The sequence below is a fragment of the Cebus imitator genome, unplaced genomic scaffold, assembly GCF_001604975.1.
Source record: "Cebus imitator isolate Cc_AM_T3 unplaced genomic scaffold, Cebus_imitator-1.0 Scaffold32, whole genome shotgun sequence".
Lineage (NCBI taxonomy): Eukaryota > Metazoa > Chordata > Mammalia > Primates > Cebidae > Cebus > Cebus imitator.
In genome coordinates, this window is record NW_016107347.1 from 1,722,639 (window position 1) to 1,740,100 (window position 17,462).

The 17,462-nt window shown below is 37.5% G+C and overlaps 1 protein-coding gene across 1 annotated transcript in view; it reads left to right on the forward strand.

Annotated features, from left to right (window-relative positions):
* Positions 1-17,462, forward strand: part of SPAG17 (sperm associated antigen 17) — a 246,270-nt gene that overhangs the window by 141,542 nt on the left and 87,266 nt on the right. Inside the window, exons 20-23 of the mRNA XM_017524168.2 lie at positions 848-939; positions 13,004-13,243; positions 14,209-14,320; positions 15,622-15,774. Coding sequence (XP_017379657.1) covers positions 848-939; positions 13,004-13,243; positions 14,209-14,320; positions 15,622-15,774 — 597 coding nt within the window. The remainder of the gene's footprint in view (positions 1-847; positions 940-13,003; positions 13,244-14,208; positions 14,321-15,621; positions 15,775-17,462) is intronic.

Below are 17,462 nucleotides of genomic sequence, written 5' to 3' on the forward strand. Positions count from 1 at the left end.
CCGGACCAGTGTATTTTGTACGGAGAACCGCGGCTCCGGGGCGCCGACAAAGCAGCCGCGCGGGGCAAAGCAGCGGCGCTGGCCGGCACAGCCGCGCTGGTGTCCGTGGAGCACCTCTGCCCGGGAATTTCCTAGTCTGTGGGCAATAAAAACACGGCGTCCACTCACCCTCTGCGCTTTCACTGGGAGCTGCAATCCTGAGCTGTTCCTAAACGGCCATCTTGGATCCCAGGACTATATGTTAAAAAAAAAAAAAATAGGTAGGGCTGCCCTCTAACACTCACATGCAGGGCCACACCTACCTATTAGTAAGAAAAAAATGTGAATTTATTGCCTTTTCTTTATAATGCTACTGAAAAGACCAAAAGCCTGTGAAAATCTAGATGATGGTTAATTTAGGATTGAATGCACCTGATAGATATTGCACTCAGTTTCAGGTCTCCCAAGTCAGGAAGAATATAAGCCTTCAAAAGAGAAAGACTACAATGGCAAGGGAAGGGCTTCATATAGATGGAAACATTGGATTTGTTCTGTGTAGTCTTAAGGTGGTAAACTAGGATTATTAGGTGAAAGCTTTAGGGAGAGAGACTGCAGTTCAATAAAAGCTGCAACACATCAACACACTGGGAATGGAATGCACTGTCCCCGGAAACTGAGTTCCCCATCACTGACGTGGCTCAGTCCCACTTCAGATGTTCATTCTGGAAATGGCAAGAAAAAAATCAGAGGTAAATAAATGTGAAGTTGAACTTGATTGCCTTTGAGGTCTCATCTAACCCAGAGATTTAGTCCTTCTATGATATCTTATTTAAGAGTTACTAAGAAGTTTAATTTTGTCTGGTTATAGGTAACAAAGGAATCAGCAAAACAGACATATCAGATCAAGAAAAAGAAAAAGAGAAGGAAAAGATTCCTTTCATTTTAGAAGGCTCTCTCAAGGTAATTCAGCTTAAATAAAGTTTAAAAACAAGCAAAACTGCACTAAAGTATTACAGAACAGGATAGTGGTTACCTTTGGGGCAATGGCAGTAGATAGTGATTGGGGAAAAACGTGAGGATGGCTTCCTGGAAGCTAGAGACCAGCTCTTCCTTGACCTGCTGGCGTTTGCAGGAGTGTTTGATTTGTGTTATTTGTGTGCTTTTTGTGTGTATGTTATACGTAGCTTATTTTTTTTTTAAGTTTTTTTTTTAATCTGTCATTTTTTTCCCATTATGGTTTCACAGCTTTTATGTTATTGATTCTATCAGGTTGATTCCACTTTGAGATATACATACTTTTTATGCATTCTCCTAGAATATTTTTATAGACTTACATTTTATATTCAGATATCTATCTGAAATGTGTTTATATAGTATAATGTAAAGGTTTAGTTTTTCTTTGTCCAGATAGGCTATTTTACTAGTACTTTTTAATTAAATATAACACTAATTCTCCCTGCTGAATTTGAGTGTTGACTGGATCATATATTAGGTACCCATTTATTCTTTGAATTCAATTTTGAATGTTGTATTCTGTTTCAGTCACCTACTTAATTATTCCTATGCACATACCATACTATTTTAATTATAATAGCTTTGTTGTAAGCTTTCATACTGAGTAAGCAAGAGCCAACTTCCCCACCCCCATGAGGATGCAATAAACCTTTAAACAAAGTTGATTAATTTTGGTGAGCCTCTGGTTTCTGGATATTAATGGCAAAGAAAATTACATGCTGGCCAGTCACAGTAGCTCATGCCTGTAATCTCAGCTACTTGGGAGACTGAAGCAGGAGAATTGCTTGAACCCAGGAGGCAGAAGTTGCAGTGAGCTGAGATCCAGCCTGGGTGACAGAGCAAGACTCCATCTCAAAAAAAAAACAAAACAAAAAGCAAAAAACATGCCATACCTTCAACTTTATTGTTAATTACCACCAAACTTTATTAATTTTTAAACTGTCTACTGACTTGGAGACTAATATTTGTTAGTTTTCCTCATTTGTTGATATACTGAATTACAGAGATTGATTTAACAAATTACATTTGCATTTCTATAAAAAACTATTGATTGTTTCCTTAAATTGAGTTCTCATCCCACATAACTACATACATCATAATTGCCTAAGGGTGTCTGTTGGGAAGAGGGACTTCATAAAATTCACATTCCTTTATTCCATCCTAACTGCAGCTTTGAGAGTACAACCTAGTAATTTTAATTTTAATAATCTCCTGGGAACATCTTTATGTACATAGTAGATAAAAATTACAGTACTATATGTTCATGGCATTTTATTATTTCCAGGAAAAACTGGGTTTGATTTGATAGCATTTTGTTTGGAATTTTTATGTCCATAATAAATGAAATTGGTCTATGGGCTTTTTTGTTGTTATTAACAAGCATTAGTATTAAGGTCATGTTGGCTTTTAAAAACTTATTTTTATTACTTATTTTTTAAATGAGAAAAATGGTATATATTTCTGGTGTACAACATCATATTTTGAATTATATACCTATTGTAAAATGGCTTAATCAAGCTAATTAACATATGCATTACCTCACATAGTTATTATTTTTATGTGGCAAGAATACTTAACATCTAATCTCTTAGAAATTTTCAAGTATACATTTCATTGTTTTTTGTTCTTTGTTTTTTTACATTTCATTGTTATTAACTACAGTCATCATGTTGTACAATTGATCTCTTGAATTTATTCCTTCTGTCTAATTGAAATTTCATATCCTTTGACCAACATCTTCCTGATCCCCTCCCCTGCAGCCCCTGATAACCACCATTCTACTCTCTGTTTTTGTGAATTCAACTCATTTAGATTCCACATATAAGTGAGATCATGTGCTATTTGTGTTTCTGTGCCTGGCTTATTTCACTTGATATTATGTCCCCCAGGCTTATCCATGTTGCTGCAAATGACAGAATTTTCTTCTTTCTAAAGGCTGAATAGTGTTCCATTGTATGTGTGTGTGTGTGTGTATATACTACTATATGTTATAATAATTTATATAATAGCATATGTTATCTAGTTTATATAGAGTAACAGTATATATTATACTATAATATGTATATTATAATTATACTATATATTATAACTATGTATACTATCATAATACTATTATATATTATGTATTTTATGTGTACATATATAATACATAATGTATTATGTACATAATGTAATATATGTATATATAGTAGTATGTATATATATAATAGTATATATATGTATAGATGTAAAATAATATTCCATTGTGTGTGTGTGTGTGTTTGTATCTCACATTTTCTTTATTCATTTATTTGCTGATGGATGCTTAGGTTGATTCCATATCTAGGCTATTGTAAATAATGTGCAAAAAAAACAAAAAACATTGGCATGCAGACAACTTTTCAACATATTGATTTCAAATCCTTTAGATATATACCCAGTCATGGGATTGCTGGATCATATGGTAGTTCTAATTTTAATTTTTGAGGAACCTTTATATTGCTTTCAATAATGGCCGTACTAATTTATATATTCCCATTATCAGTGTACTATGGTTCTCTTTTCTCCACATCCTCCCCAACATTATCTTGTCTTTTCTCTCATATTCTATCAGGTGTGAAATGATATCTCATCGTGATTTTAATTTGTATTTCCCTGCTGATTAGTTATGCTGAGCTTTTTTTCATGAATCTGTAGGACATTTGCAAGCCATCTTTTGAGAAATGTCTGCCCCGGTCCTTTGCTTATTTTTTAATTGGGTTATTTGTTTCCTTGCTACTGAGTTGAGTTCCTTATGTATGGTTTTAGATATTAACTCCTTATCAGTTGCATGCTTTTCAAATATTATGCCCTATTCCATAGATTGTTTCTTCACTTTGTTGATTGTTTTCTTTGTTGTGCAGAAAAGTTCAGTTTAATGTGATGCCATTTGTCTGTTTCTGCTTTTGTTGCCTGTGCTCCTGAGATCATATTCAAAACATCATTGCCCAGAACAATGTGATGGAGATTTCTCTTGTGTTTTCTTCTAGTAGTTTTATAATTTCAGGACTTACATTTAAGTTTTTAATCCATTTTGTGTTGTTTTTGTGCCTGGACATTAGATAAGAGTGTAATTTCATTTCTTTTTTTTTTTTTTTTTTTTGCATGTGGAAATCCATTTTTTCCAGCACCATTTATTGAAAAACTTGGTCTTCCTCAATTTTGTGTTCTTGGCATCTATGTTGAAAATGTATTGATTGTACATGTGTGGATTTATTTATGGGCCCTCTATTGTATTCCATTGATCTGTGTTTATGCCAGTAGCATGGTGCCCTGATTACCATAGCTTTATAGTTAGCAATTTTGAGATCAGGTAGTGTGATACTGTTACCAATGGTGAATCCATATGGGTCTACAGCAACCTCAGTTCTTGCCTCCTCCGAAGAAAGAATTCAGCTAAGGGGCATAAGGCAGAAGGAGAGTCATCTACATTGGGTATTTCTCCTAATGCTATCCCTCACCCAGCCCTACCCCCCACTTCTAACCTTCCCCGAGCCCCTCACCCCCTGACAGGCCCCAATGTGTGATGTTCCCATCCTTGTGTCCATGTGTGCTCATTGTTCAACATAAATTTATGAGTGAGAACATGCAGTGTTTGGTTTTCTGTTCTTGTGTCAGTTTGCTGAGAATGATGGTTTCCAGCTTCATCTATGTCCCTACAAAGGACATGAACTCATCCTTTTTTATGGCTGCATAGTATTCCATGGCATATATGTGCTGTATTTTCTTGATCTAGCCTATCATTGATGGGCATTTGGGTTGGTTCCAAGTCTTTGCTATTGTGAACAGTGCCACAATAAACATATGTGTGCATGTGTCTTTATAATAGAATGATTTATAATCCTTTGGGTATATACCCAGTAATGGGATTGCTGGGTCAAATGGTATTTCTATTTCTAGATCCTTGAGGAATCACCACACTGTCTTCCACAATGGTTGAACTAATTTACACTCCTAACAACAGTATAAAAGCATTCCCATTTCTCCATATCCTCTCCAGTATCTGTTGCCTCCTGATTTTTTAATAATTGCCATTCTAACTGGTGTGAGATGGTATCTCAATGTGGTTTTGATTTGCATTTCTCTAATGACCAGCGACAATGAGCTTTTTTTCATATGTTTGTTGGCTATGCATAAATGTCTTCTTTTGAAAAGTGTCTGTTCATATACTTTGCCCACTTTTTGATGGGGTTGTTTGGTTTTTTCTTGTAAATTTGTTTCAGTTCATTATAGATTCTGGATACTAGCCCTTTGTCTGATGGATAGATTGCAAATATTTTTTTCCATTCTGTTGGTTGCCAGTTCACTCTAACGATAGTTTCTTTTGCTGTGTAGAAGCTCTTTAGTTTAGTTAGATCCCATTTGTCTATTTTGGCTTTTGTTGCCATTGCTTTTGGTGTTTTAGTCATGAAGTCCTTGCCCATGCCTATATCCTGAATGGTAGTGCCTAGGTTTTCTTCTAGGGTTTTTATGGCGATAGGTCTTATGTTTGAGTCTTTAATCCATCTTGAGTTAATTTTTGTATAAGATGTAAGGAAGAGATCCAGTTTGAGCTTTCTGCATATGGCTAGCCAGTTTTCCCAGAACCATTTATTAAACAGAGAATCCTTTCCCATTGCTTGTTTTTGTCAGGTTTTTCAAAGATCAGATGGTTGTAGATGTGTGGCGTTACTTCCGAGACCTCTGTTCTGTTCCATTGGTCTATATCTCTGTTTTGATACCAGCACCATGCTGTTTTGATTACTGTAGCCTTGTAGTATAGTTTGAAGTCAGGTAGCGTTATGCCTCCAGCTTTGTGTGTGTGTGTGTATGTGTGTGTGTGTGTGTGTGTGTGTGTGTGTGTGTGTGTGTGTTTGCTTATGATTGTCTTGGCTATGTGGGCTCTTTTTTGCTTCCATATGAAATTTAAGGGAGTTTTTCCCAATACTGTGAAGAAGGTCAATGGTAGCTTGATGGGGATAGCACTGAATCTATAAATTACTTTGGGCAGTATGGCCATTTTCCCAATATTGATTCTTGCTAACCATGAACATGGAATGTTTTTTCATCTGTTTATATATTCTTTTATTTCCTTGAGCAGTTCATGAAGAGGGCCTTCACAGCCCTTGTTAGTTGTATTCCTAGGTACTTTATTCTGTTTGTAGAAATTGTGAATGGGAGTTCACTCATGATTGGGCTCTCTGTTTGCCTGTTATTGGTGTATAGGAGTGCTTGTGATTTTTGCACATTGATTTTGTACCCTGAGACTTTGCTGAAATTGCTTATAAGCTTAAGGAGATTTTGGGCTGAGATGATGGGGTCTTCTAAAAAAAAATCATGTTGTCTGCAAATATAGACAATTTGACTCCCTGTTTACCTAATTTAATACCCTTTATTTCTTTTTCTTGCCTGATTGCCCTGGCCAAAACTTCCAATACTATGTTAAATAGGAGTGGTGAGAGAGAACATCCTTGTCTTGTACTGGTTTTCAAAGGGAATGCTTCCAGCTTTTGCCGATTCAGTATGATTATTGAGATAATCATGTGGTTTTTGTCTTTGGTTCTGTTTTTGTGATTGATTACGTTTATAAATTTGTGTATGTTGAACCAGCCTTGCATCCCAGGGATGAAGCCACCTTGATCATGATGGATAAGCTTTTTGATGTGCTGTTGGATTTGGCTTGCCAGTGTGTTATCAAGATATTTCACATAAGTGTTTATCTTGGATAATGGCCTGAAATTTTCTTTTTTAGTTGTGCTGCAATAAACATACATGTGCATGTGTCTTTGTAATAGAATGATTTATAATCCTTTGGGTATATACCCAAAAGGTATATACACAAAGGTTTTGGTATCAGGATGATGTTGGTCTCATAAAATGATTTGGGAAGGATTCCCACTTTTTGGATTGTTTGGAATAGTTTCAGAAGGAATGGTACCAGCTCCTCTTTGTACCTCTGGTAGAATTCGGCTGTGAACCCATCTGGTCCTGGACTTTTTTTTTTTTGGTTGGTAGGCTGTTAATTGCTGCCTCAACTTCAGACCTTGTTGGTCTATTCGGGGATTCAGCTTCTTCCTGGTTTAGTCTTGTGAGGGTGTAAGTATCCAGAAATTTGTCCATTTCTTCTACATTTACTGCTTTATTTGCACAGAGGTGTTTTTAGTAATCTCTGATGGTAGTTTGTGTGGGATCGATGGTGATATCCCTTTTATCATTTTTTATTGCATCTATTTGAGTCTTCTCTCTTTTCTTTTTTATTAGTCTGGTTAGCGGTCTATTTTGTTGATCTTTTCAAAAAACTAGCTACTGGATTTATTGATTTTTTGAAGGGTTTTTTTTGTGTGTGTGTCTCTAAATCCTTCAGTTCTGCTCTGATTGTAGTTATTTCTTGTCTTCTGCTAACTTTTGAATTTGTTTGATCTTGCTCCTCTAGTTCTTTTAATCATGGCATTAGCGTGTGGATTTTAGATCCTTTCTCACTTCTCCTGTGGGCATTTAGTGCTATAAATTTTCCTCTAGACACTGCTTTAAATGTGTCCCAAAGATTCTGCTACATTTTGTCTTTGTTCTCATTGGTTTCAAAGAACATCTTCATTTCTGCCTTCATTTCATTATTTATCCAGTAGTCATTCAGGAGCAGGTTGTTCAGTTTCCATGTAGTTGTGCGGTTTTAAGTGAGTTTCTTAATCCTGAGTTCAAATTTGGTTGCACTGTGTTCTGAGAGACTTATAATTTCTGTTCTTTTGCATTTACTGAGGAGTGTTTTACTTCCAATTACGTGGTCAAATTTAGAATAACGGTGATGTGTTGCTGAGAAGAATGTATATTCTGTGGATTTAGGGTGGATAGTTCTGTAGATGTCTATTAAGTCTGCTTGGTCCAAATCTGAGTTCAAGTCCTGGATATCCTTGTTGATCTGTCTAATATTGACAATGGGGTGTTAAAGTCTCCCACTATTATTGTGTGGGAGTCTAAGTCTCTTTGTAGGTCATTAAGAACTTGCTTTATGTACCTGGGTAGTTATGTATCTTTATGTATTTAGGATAGTTAGCTCTTCTTGTTGCATTGATCCCTTTACCATTATGTAATGCCCTTCGTTGTCTCTTTTGATCTTTGTTGGTTTAAAGTCCATTTTATCAGAAACTAGGATTGCAACTCCTGCTTTTTTTATGTTTTATTTTATTATTATTATTATTATTTTGCTCTCCATTTGCTTGATAAATGTTCCTCCATCCCTTTATTTTGAGTCTATGTGTGTCTTTGCATGTGAGATGAGTCTTCTGAATACAGCACACTGATGGATTTTGACTCTTTATCCAATTTGCCAGTCTGTGTCTTTTGATTGGGGCATTTATCCCATTTACATTTAAGGTTAATATTGTTATGTGTGAATTTGATCCTGCCATTTTGATGCTAGCTAGTTGTTTGCCTGTTAGTTAATGTAGTTTCTTCATAGCATCAATGGTCTTTACAATTTGGTATATTTTTGTAGTAGCTTGTATTGGTTGTTCTCTTCCTTGTTTAGTGCTTCTTTCAGGAGCTCTCGTAAGGCAGGCCTGGTGATGACGAAATCTCTCAGCAGTTGCTTGTCCACAAAGGATTTTATTTCTCCTTCACTTATGAAGCTTAGTTTGGCTGGATATGAAATTCTGGGTTGAAAATTCTTTTCTTTAAGGATGTTGAATATTGCCCCCACTCTCTTCTGGCTTGTAGGATTTCTGCCAAGAGATCCACTGTGAGTCTGGTGGGCTTCCCTTTGTGGGTAACCTGACCTTTCTCTCTGGCTGCCCTTAGTATTTTTTCCTTCATTTCAACCCTGGTGAATTTGACAATTATATGCCTTGGGGTTGCTCTTCTCAAGGAGTATCTTTGTGGTGTTCTCTGTATTTCCTGAATTTGAATGTTTGCCTGCCTTGCTAGGTTGGGGAAGTTCTCCTGGATAGTATCCTGAAGAGTGTTTTCCAACTGGATTTCCTTCTCCCCATGACTTTCAGCTACACCAATCAAATGTAGATTTGGTCTTTTCACATAATCCCATATTTCTTGGAGGCTTTGTTCATTTCTTTTCACTTTTTTTTCTAATGTTGTCTTCTCACTTTATTTCATTCAGTTGATCTTCCGTCTCTGATATCCTCTCTACTGCTTGATCTATTCGGCTATTGAAACTTGTGTATGCTTTGTGAAGTTCTCGTGCTATGTTTTTCAGCTCCACCAAGTTGTTTATGTTCTTCTCTACACTGGTTATTCTAGTTAGCATTTCATCTAATGTTCTTTCAAGGTTCTTATTTCCTTGCATTACATTAGAACATGCTCCTTTAGCTCAGAGAAGTTTATTGTTACCCACCTTCTGAAGCCTGCTTCTGTCAATTCGTCAAACTCATACTCCATCCAGTTTTGTTCCCTTGCTGGTGAGAAGTTGTGATACCTTGAAGGAGAAGAGGCATTCTGGTTTTTGGTGATTTCAGCCTTTTTGCACTGGTTTCTTCCCATCTTCATGGATTTATCTACCTTTGGTCTTTGAAATTTGTGATTTTGGATGGGGTCTCTAAGTGGACATCCTTTCTGTTGATGTTGAAGTTATTTCTTTTTGTTTCTTAGTTTTCCTTCTAACAGTCAGGTTGCTCTTCTGCAGGTCCCCTGGAGTTTGCTGGAGGTCCACTCCAGATCCTGCTTGCATGGGAATCACACATGAGGGCTGCAGAACAGCAAAGATTGCTGCCTGTTCCTTCTTCTGGTAGCTTCATTCCAGAAGGGTACCCACCAGATGTCAGCCAGAGCTCTCCTATATGAGGTATCTCCCAGTGAGACTACATGGGGGTCAGGGAGCCACCTGAGGAGGCAGTGTGTCCCTTATCAGAGCTCAAGTGCTGTGCCAGGAGATCTGTTGCTCCCTTCAGAGAAGCCAGGCAGGGACATTTAAGTCTGCTGAAGCGGAACCCGCAACTGTCCCTTTTTCCAGGTATTCTATCCCCGGAAGGTGGGGGCTTTATTTGTAAGTCCCTGATGGGCTGCTGCCTTTCTTCAGAGAAGCCCTGCCCAGCAAGAAGGGAGTCTAGTTGACAGTCTGCCTGCAGAGGCCTTGCTGAGCTGCTGTGGGCTCCACCCAGGGGCTGTGTAAACTTCCCTGTGACTTTGTTAACACAGACGAGGTTAAAACTGCTTACTGAAGCTTCAGCAATGGCAGACACCCCTCAGCTCCATGGAGCTCGAGCCTCCCAGGTCAAGCTCAAATTGCTGTCCTGGCTGCAAGAATTTCAAGCCAGTGGATCTTAGCTAGCTGGTCTTCGTGGGGGTGGAACCCGCCAAGCCAGATCACTCGGCTCCCGGCCTTCAGCTCCCTTTTTCAGGGGAATGAGCGGTTCTGTCTTGCTGGCATTCCAGGTGCTACTGAGATATTAGAAAGAAAAAAAAAACCTGCTTTGGCTAAAATGGCCACCCAGTTTTGGGCTAGAAACCCAGGACGCTGGTGTTGTAGGCACCAGAGGGAATCTCCTGGTCTGCAGGTTGTGAAGACTGTGGGAAAAGCGCAGTATCTGAGCCAGAGTGCCAGAGTGTCGGGAAACGTCCCTAATGGCTTCCCTTGGCTAGGAAAGGGAGTTCTCTAGCTCCTTGCACTTCCCAGGTGAGATGACGCCCCACCCTGCTTTGGTGTGCCCTTCTTGGGTTGCACCCACTGTCTAACCAGTCCCAATAAGGTGAACCTGCTACCTCAGTTGGGAATTCGGAGATCTGTCACCTTCTGGATCACTCTTGCTGGGAACTGTGGACTGGAGCTGTTTCTATTTGGCCATCTTGGCATCACCCCCCAGTTTATCTTTTCTCTCTAGCTGCTTTGAAAACATTCAGTGGTTTGCTGGTAAATGCTTAAGCAGTAGCTCTCTAGGAAAATAAAAGTATTCATATATGTACATAAGTTATAAATGTTTCTGATATAGAGTACATATTGCACAGAAGTTACATGTAATAAAGCATATAATATTCTTTATGTAAATTCCATATGGCTACACATAAATTACAAATAGCATTTCGATTCCAATAAATTAATTTTTGCTAAATTGTTGTATCCTTAGCCAACCTGTGGTTACAATTCATAAACACATGTAGTTCTAATATGAATGTTGATCGATATTTGTATTTGTATTAACAAGTAAGAGAAAAGTGAAACAAACAAAGGATATGTCTCATTCATTTGTCAATGACATGAGCAACTTTTTTGCTGAGTCAAGTAATAGGTTTTTATTACTGAAAGAATATTTCTTCAACTTTCTGTGCTAGTAACACTATAACAGCTAGTCTGCATTATTAACATGATCTCCATCACTGCCTTAAATCTAGATAATAAGCAATCAATCAGTCCTGACTTGTAGCATTTGCTGATATCTGTAGTGTAAATACCACTACAATGGCTGATTCCAAGCTACCATGGGACAGCACTGAAGTTGGCAGTCCTCTGCCAACTTTTGCACACCAACTTCTGCACACCATTGTATAAAGTTGTCATGATACTGTTACAATTGACATAAACTCCAGAGCATAGACAATAGTGAAATGTAACAAAATGCTTACAGTGTGGTAAGTTTTGAGTCTTTATTGCCTTTATTTTTAATATTCTGCTTAATTGTGAATTTATATCATTTTTAGATGATGGTCATGGTTAACAGTCGGCTCACAAAATTTCTAAAAGTTTAACAATAAACTCTTTTAAGTCAATATGAGCCAGGTCCAATATGTCAATGTTATTTGCTGCTTTTGATTTATTGATCTTCCTTAATGTTAGGATGAATGTCTTTCTTCAACTCTGGAAATGTCTCAGCCATTATCTGATCAAACACTGCCTTTTCAAAAATTCAATTCAATTTTCAAGAAGTCTTTCAAACTCACCTTGCCATTTTGATAATCTTTTCTTTCTTACTTATGTGTTTGATACTTCTTTTTATTTATTTAAGCATGTTTTAAAACTTATTTTATATTCTCTATTTGGTAATTATAATATCTATAGTCTTTGTAGATATAATTTCACAGTTTCTTCTGGTTCTTGCTCAAAGTGGTTTATTTCTGCGGGTTTTGTGATTTTCATTTTTGAGCTTCTATCAAATCATAATGTTAATGGTGGAGGGATCTAGGTTCTTGGCATCTTGAATAAACAATTAAACTAAAGGCACAAACAAAGCAAGGAAAGAATAAAGGAATTTAATGAAAATGAAAGTACACACCACAGTGTGGGAGCGGTTCCGAGCATAGGACCTCAAAGGCCCCATTACAGAAATTTTGGGAGTTTAAATACCCCCTAGAGGATTCCATTGGTTACTTGGGGTACACTGTATGTAAAGGATGAAGTAAAGTTACAAAGTCATTTACTTGGCCTATGCCCTATGGAGAGAGTATTTCCTGTCATAGCTGAAGTGTGAATCGGCCTTATGTTCCCTGCCTCCAGACCCTATTATCCTGCCTCAATAACTGCTTTAAAATAAAATGTTAAAGTAATCTGTATTTTGGCCACAAATCTATGTGAGGAGAGGCTTGTGGTTAGGAGTGCTGAGACGAGACTTGCCCTCCATCATAGTACCTATTTTATCCATCATTTTTGAATTATTTTGCCCCAGAAATGTTTCTCTGAACATCTAGTCTTCCACATTGCTAATAAACTATCTTTAGGACCTAAATGAAAGATGGAACTCATGTGGAGGATGGGAGACTGGGAGACCAGTTAGGAGGCTGTTACAATGGTCCAGGCAAAAGACAATAAAGACCTAAACCAGGGAAATTGCAAAACAAACCATGAGAGAAGCTGAGCTGAGGAGAGATCTCCAAGGGATAATGGACAGGATTTAGTAGACAGAAATTGAGTGAGAAAGAGAATCAAGGATGACTTTAAGGTTTCTAGTTCAGTATTTCGATTTGTCAGAGATACCACTTACAAAAGTCATGTTAACTATTCTCCAAAATGAACCTGAATAGTACCTATGTTTAATTTGCTTCAAAATCCTGTTAAATTTTTTAAATGTGTTTACAGGCTTGGAAAGAAGAGCAAGATCGATTAGCAGAAGAGGAACGCTTAAAGGAAGAAAAGAAAGCAGAGAAGAAGAGCAAAGATGCTGGTAAAAAGAAAGGCAAGGATAAAGTAGAGGGAGAAGACATTAGGTCTTTGAAGAAAAAATCGTCTTACAAGGAGAAACCTAAAGAAGAACAAATCAAGGTCCAAGAAGTAACAGAGGAGTCCCTTCACCAACCAGGACCTGAGATAACTTACTCGGTAAACTCCAGTTCTGTAAAACTTAGTTTCTTTGGGCTATTCCTAATTGTTTTGGGAAAAAACGGCTTCTGTAAGATTCCTTTGTTTTCACTACCACCACAATAGGCCTAGGGTTTCTTCTCGTATCAAGGAGCTCAAACCTGTATTCTATTCCATGATGTCTAGAACTCTGTTTCTAGTCAGTCATTAAGATGAAAAGACCCTCAAGCCAGTTTTTATTTGAGCGCCATGAACCTAGCTAAAGTCAGCTAAAGATAGAAATTTCACACAAAACCATCCTTTTAGGTACATGTAAATAAGTGAACACAAAAGTTGGCTTCATCTGTCTCAGATGATGAGACTTGCTGACTACATTTTGTCTCTTTGTAGGCAAGCATGTTTCTGCCTTGTGTGCTTTTGTAAAACCTTCCCTTTTCCAATTCTCCCTCAGCTAGCTGTAATGAGAAAAACCTCATGGGGAAAAAAAATGGAAAGAAATCTAACAGCCTTTGTGCTTTGTGTCCACTCCTATAAACCAGTTCTCAAATTTTAGCATGAATCAAAATCCCCTGGACCTCTGTTAGCAACACTCAGTAAAAAATGTCTTCTACATTTGACCTCCTAAAAAGGAGTGTCCACTCTCCCCAACATCAGTTCATTTTAAAGAGAAAATTAACAATGAGTGAATGAGAACTTGAATTCTTCTTGAACTGCCTTGACCGTAGTATGATGCTTCCATTTGCAATAGGTGATGAGAACGTGCCAATGAACAGAGTTTAAAATCACAGACTCTTAATTCTGCCTGTTGTTGTAACACCACAGAAGTTTCTTAAAATAATATGAATACTGGCTTCTGACTCTGCAAAGTGACAGACATATCACTTAACAGAAATTAAACTTCTGTCAATTTTAGTTGGCTAACACTGATAAGTTGATTTTTGTCTATTACAGCTTCGACATTCAAAGCATAACATTTTCTCTTCTAGCTTCACGGATATAATATGGGAAATATACCCACTCAAATCTCGGGGTCAAATTACTACCTGTATCCTTCCGATGGAGGGCAGATTGAAGTGGAAAAGACAATGTTTGAAAAAGGTACACTTTGAAAGCAACTGGATAGTGACTGGAAAGATAGCAATTCATTTCAGATAAGCAGGGGCCCTCTACTCTTGAGTTTGATAGGTGAGGGTGTTACTGTGTCCCCCACGATACGTTTGAGTGCGACAGTCAGCATTTCCAGACTTCATACTTTCTGCTATTATAATTGACTCTGCAAGGCATAGGACTATCAAGGGTTTAGCTGGTACCTGCTAATATGACCATTCCAGTTGTTAAAATATTAAAATACTCTCATACAATTATTAAATAGTGTAATAGTAACTGCAATAAGCAATTAAGTAATAATATTCATTACAACATATGTTATACCAGAAACCAAACACATTCTGTGAGTTTACTGCATTTTTCTGGTGTGGCTCTGAAGCACAGAGCTTGGGGCCTGCTCCCAGTATACACCTATTTCGGTCTTTCTAAGATTTGCATATGCATAAAATGCATATAAGTTTCAGGTGGTTTGTAGTGAATTCAGTATTTTCTCCTAGTCCTGTCAATTTTGAGGGATGATAGATCAATCAAAATTGAAATTGAAAAGAAAAACCAGATTTATTTTTTTAAAAGAGAAAACAGAAGAAAAAAAATGAGTCTGAACACTAAAACAGAGAATGGGTTGTTGGAAAAATTCTTATTAACTATCATAATAATAACAATAATAGCTACTATAACTAACACGGAATTTGTATAAGTTGTAAAATGCTTTCACATTAATTATATCATTTTATAAATTATAACATTGATTATAGGTATACATTGCCTCAGCCAGTTCATTTTCTCTTCTGAAATTGGTTTGAAATGTGATTAGCAGGCCTGCCAATATCTCCTTGGTCTACCTGCCATTCATGCCTAGAATTCCGCCATTACTTTATTTCCTTAGGCATTCTTTTATGGAGATGTTGGCATCTCCAGGCATTTCCCTTCCCTGGTGTATATTCTATGCTGCTTTTTAAATTTTTGTTTCAGGGGTCATATTCAGGTTGGTTCTACAGGTAAATTGCATATTGCAGGGGTTTGGTGTGCATATTATTTCATCACTTAGGTAATCAATCGAATACTCGACAGGTAGTTTTTGGTCCTCACCCTCAAGTAGGCCTGGTGTCTATTGTCCCTTTCTTTGTGTTCATGTGTTCTCAGTGTTTAGCTGCCATTGATAAGTGAGAACATGCAGTGTTTGGTTTTCTGTTCCTGTGTTAGTTTCTATGCAGCATTGTGTAAACGTCTTGTCAAGGAGCTTAATGTGGCATCCTGATCAGCGCATCTTCTATCCTGTGGCTCCTCCTCAGGTCCAACTTTTATCAAAGTGAGAGTGCTAAAGGACAGGCACAATTTTATAATTCATTTAAGTGACCCTAAGGAAATTGTGAAAAAGGAAGAGAAAGAGCATTATTATTTAGAAGAAGAGAAAGAAGGAGATGAGGAACAAAATTTTGAAGCAGGTAAGCAGTGGCATCTTTGCGCCAGTGGATCTTAATGCTTAAGCAATGTGCCGAACCCATCCACCTGACAGGAATACACGTGGACTCCTTGTACTTAGCACATGGAATTTTCCCACATGGTAACTAAGGTATTTTGCCATCCTGTAATGTAATATGTTATTATACACATAGTCCATCATAGGTGGCTGCTTACTTGATTTTTTTTCCTCCAGGTACCCAGCTTTTGATTCCAGTTGATACAGAGTCTACCCAGACTGGTCACCTTTATGGAGCAACACTGAGTCTCTCGTATCTATTCTGCCCTTAATTTTGGTTTATGCACTTGTACCAATTACATTTTCTAGGATACAGGTCCTTTTGCAGTGATTCCTAGCATAGTATAACTTTTTTCCAATATTCACTGCAATGATGGGCTTTCTTCCTGTGCTCTATCACTTAATCCTCTGTAGCACCAAATATATTAGGTTGCAAAGACAAGGAAAAACCATACATGTGACCATACATTTACCTGCATGGAGATGAAAGCTATAAATAGATGTCCACTGATAAAACACCGTGAAACTTCATGATAACACTGTTGTGCCAGGTAACATCATTAAGAGAAATTAATTTCTTCTTCCTTGCCCAATATGGTATTGATTATACCTGCAAAAGAAAATGAGTTACTAGCCAGGCATGGTGTCTCATGCCTGTAATCCAGCACTTTGGGAGGCTGAGACAGGCAGATCATGAGGTCAGGAGATCGAAACCATCCTGGCAAACATGGTGAAACCCTGTCTCTACTAAAAAAAATACAAAAAATTAGCCAGGCATGGTGGCACGTGCCTGTAGTCCCAGCTACTCAGGAGACTGAGGCAGGAGAGTCACCTGAACCCAGGAGGCTGAGGTTGCAGTGAGCCAAGATCACGTCACTGCACTCCAGCCTGGGCAACAAGAACAAAACTCTGTCTCAAAAAAAGAAAAGAATAGAAAAGAAAAGGAGTTAGTAGATATATTCAACTCAAATTAGTGATATGAGGGCCAGGCACAGTAGCTCATGCTTTTAATCCTAGCACTTTGGGAGGCTGAAGTGGGCTTATCACTTGAGCCCAGGAGTTCGAGACCAGCCTGGCCAACGTGGTGAAACCCCATCTCTACTAAAAGTACAAAAATTAGTCTGACGTAGTGGCGAACACCTATAATTCCAGCTATTTGAGAGGCTCAGACATAAGAATTGCTTGAACCCCAGAGACAGAGGTTGCAGAGCCAAGATTGCACCACTGCACTCCAGTCTGGGTAATTGAGAGAGATTCTGTCTCAAAAAAAGAAAGAAAGAAACGAAAATTAGTGATAACCAGTAACTAAATTTCATATATGAAGTTAGTTAGTGACATTTTCTAAACCCAAGGGAAGAACACAATGTTTTTTTTTTTCTCTGATTCACTTTGCTGGAGAAAGAACACAATGTTTGACAATTGTGAATGTGCCCAAAAACTTAACACAGAAATTTTAAAATGAATTTTCTTTATTTTACCTAATATAAAAATACATGGATTATTATTAAAAATTAAGAAAAATAGAAATACTTAAAGAAGATGACTATTGCCTATAATTCTACCACCCCAATGATAACCACTGCTAATAATGTCTGTCTTTCTTTATTCTCGTGAGCATTTTCATATTCATTAAATATTCTTTGAAAGCAAGAT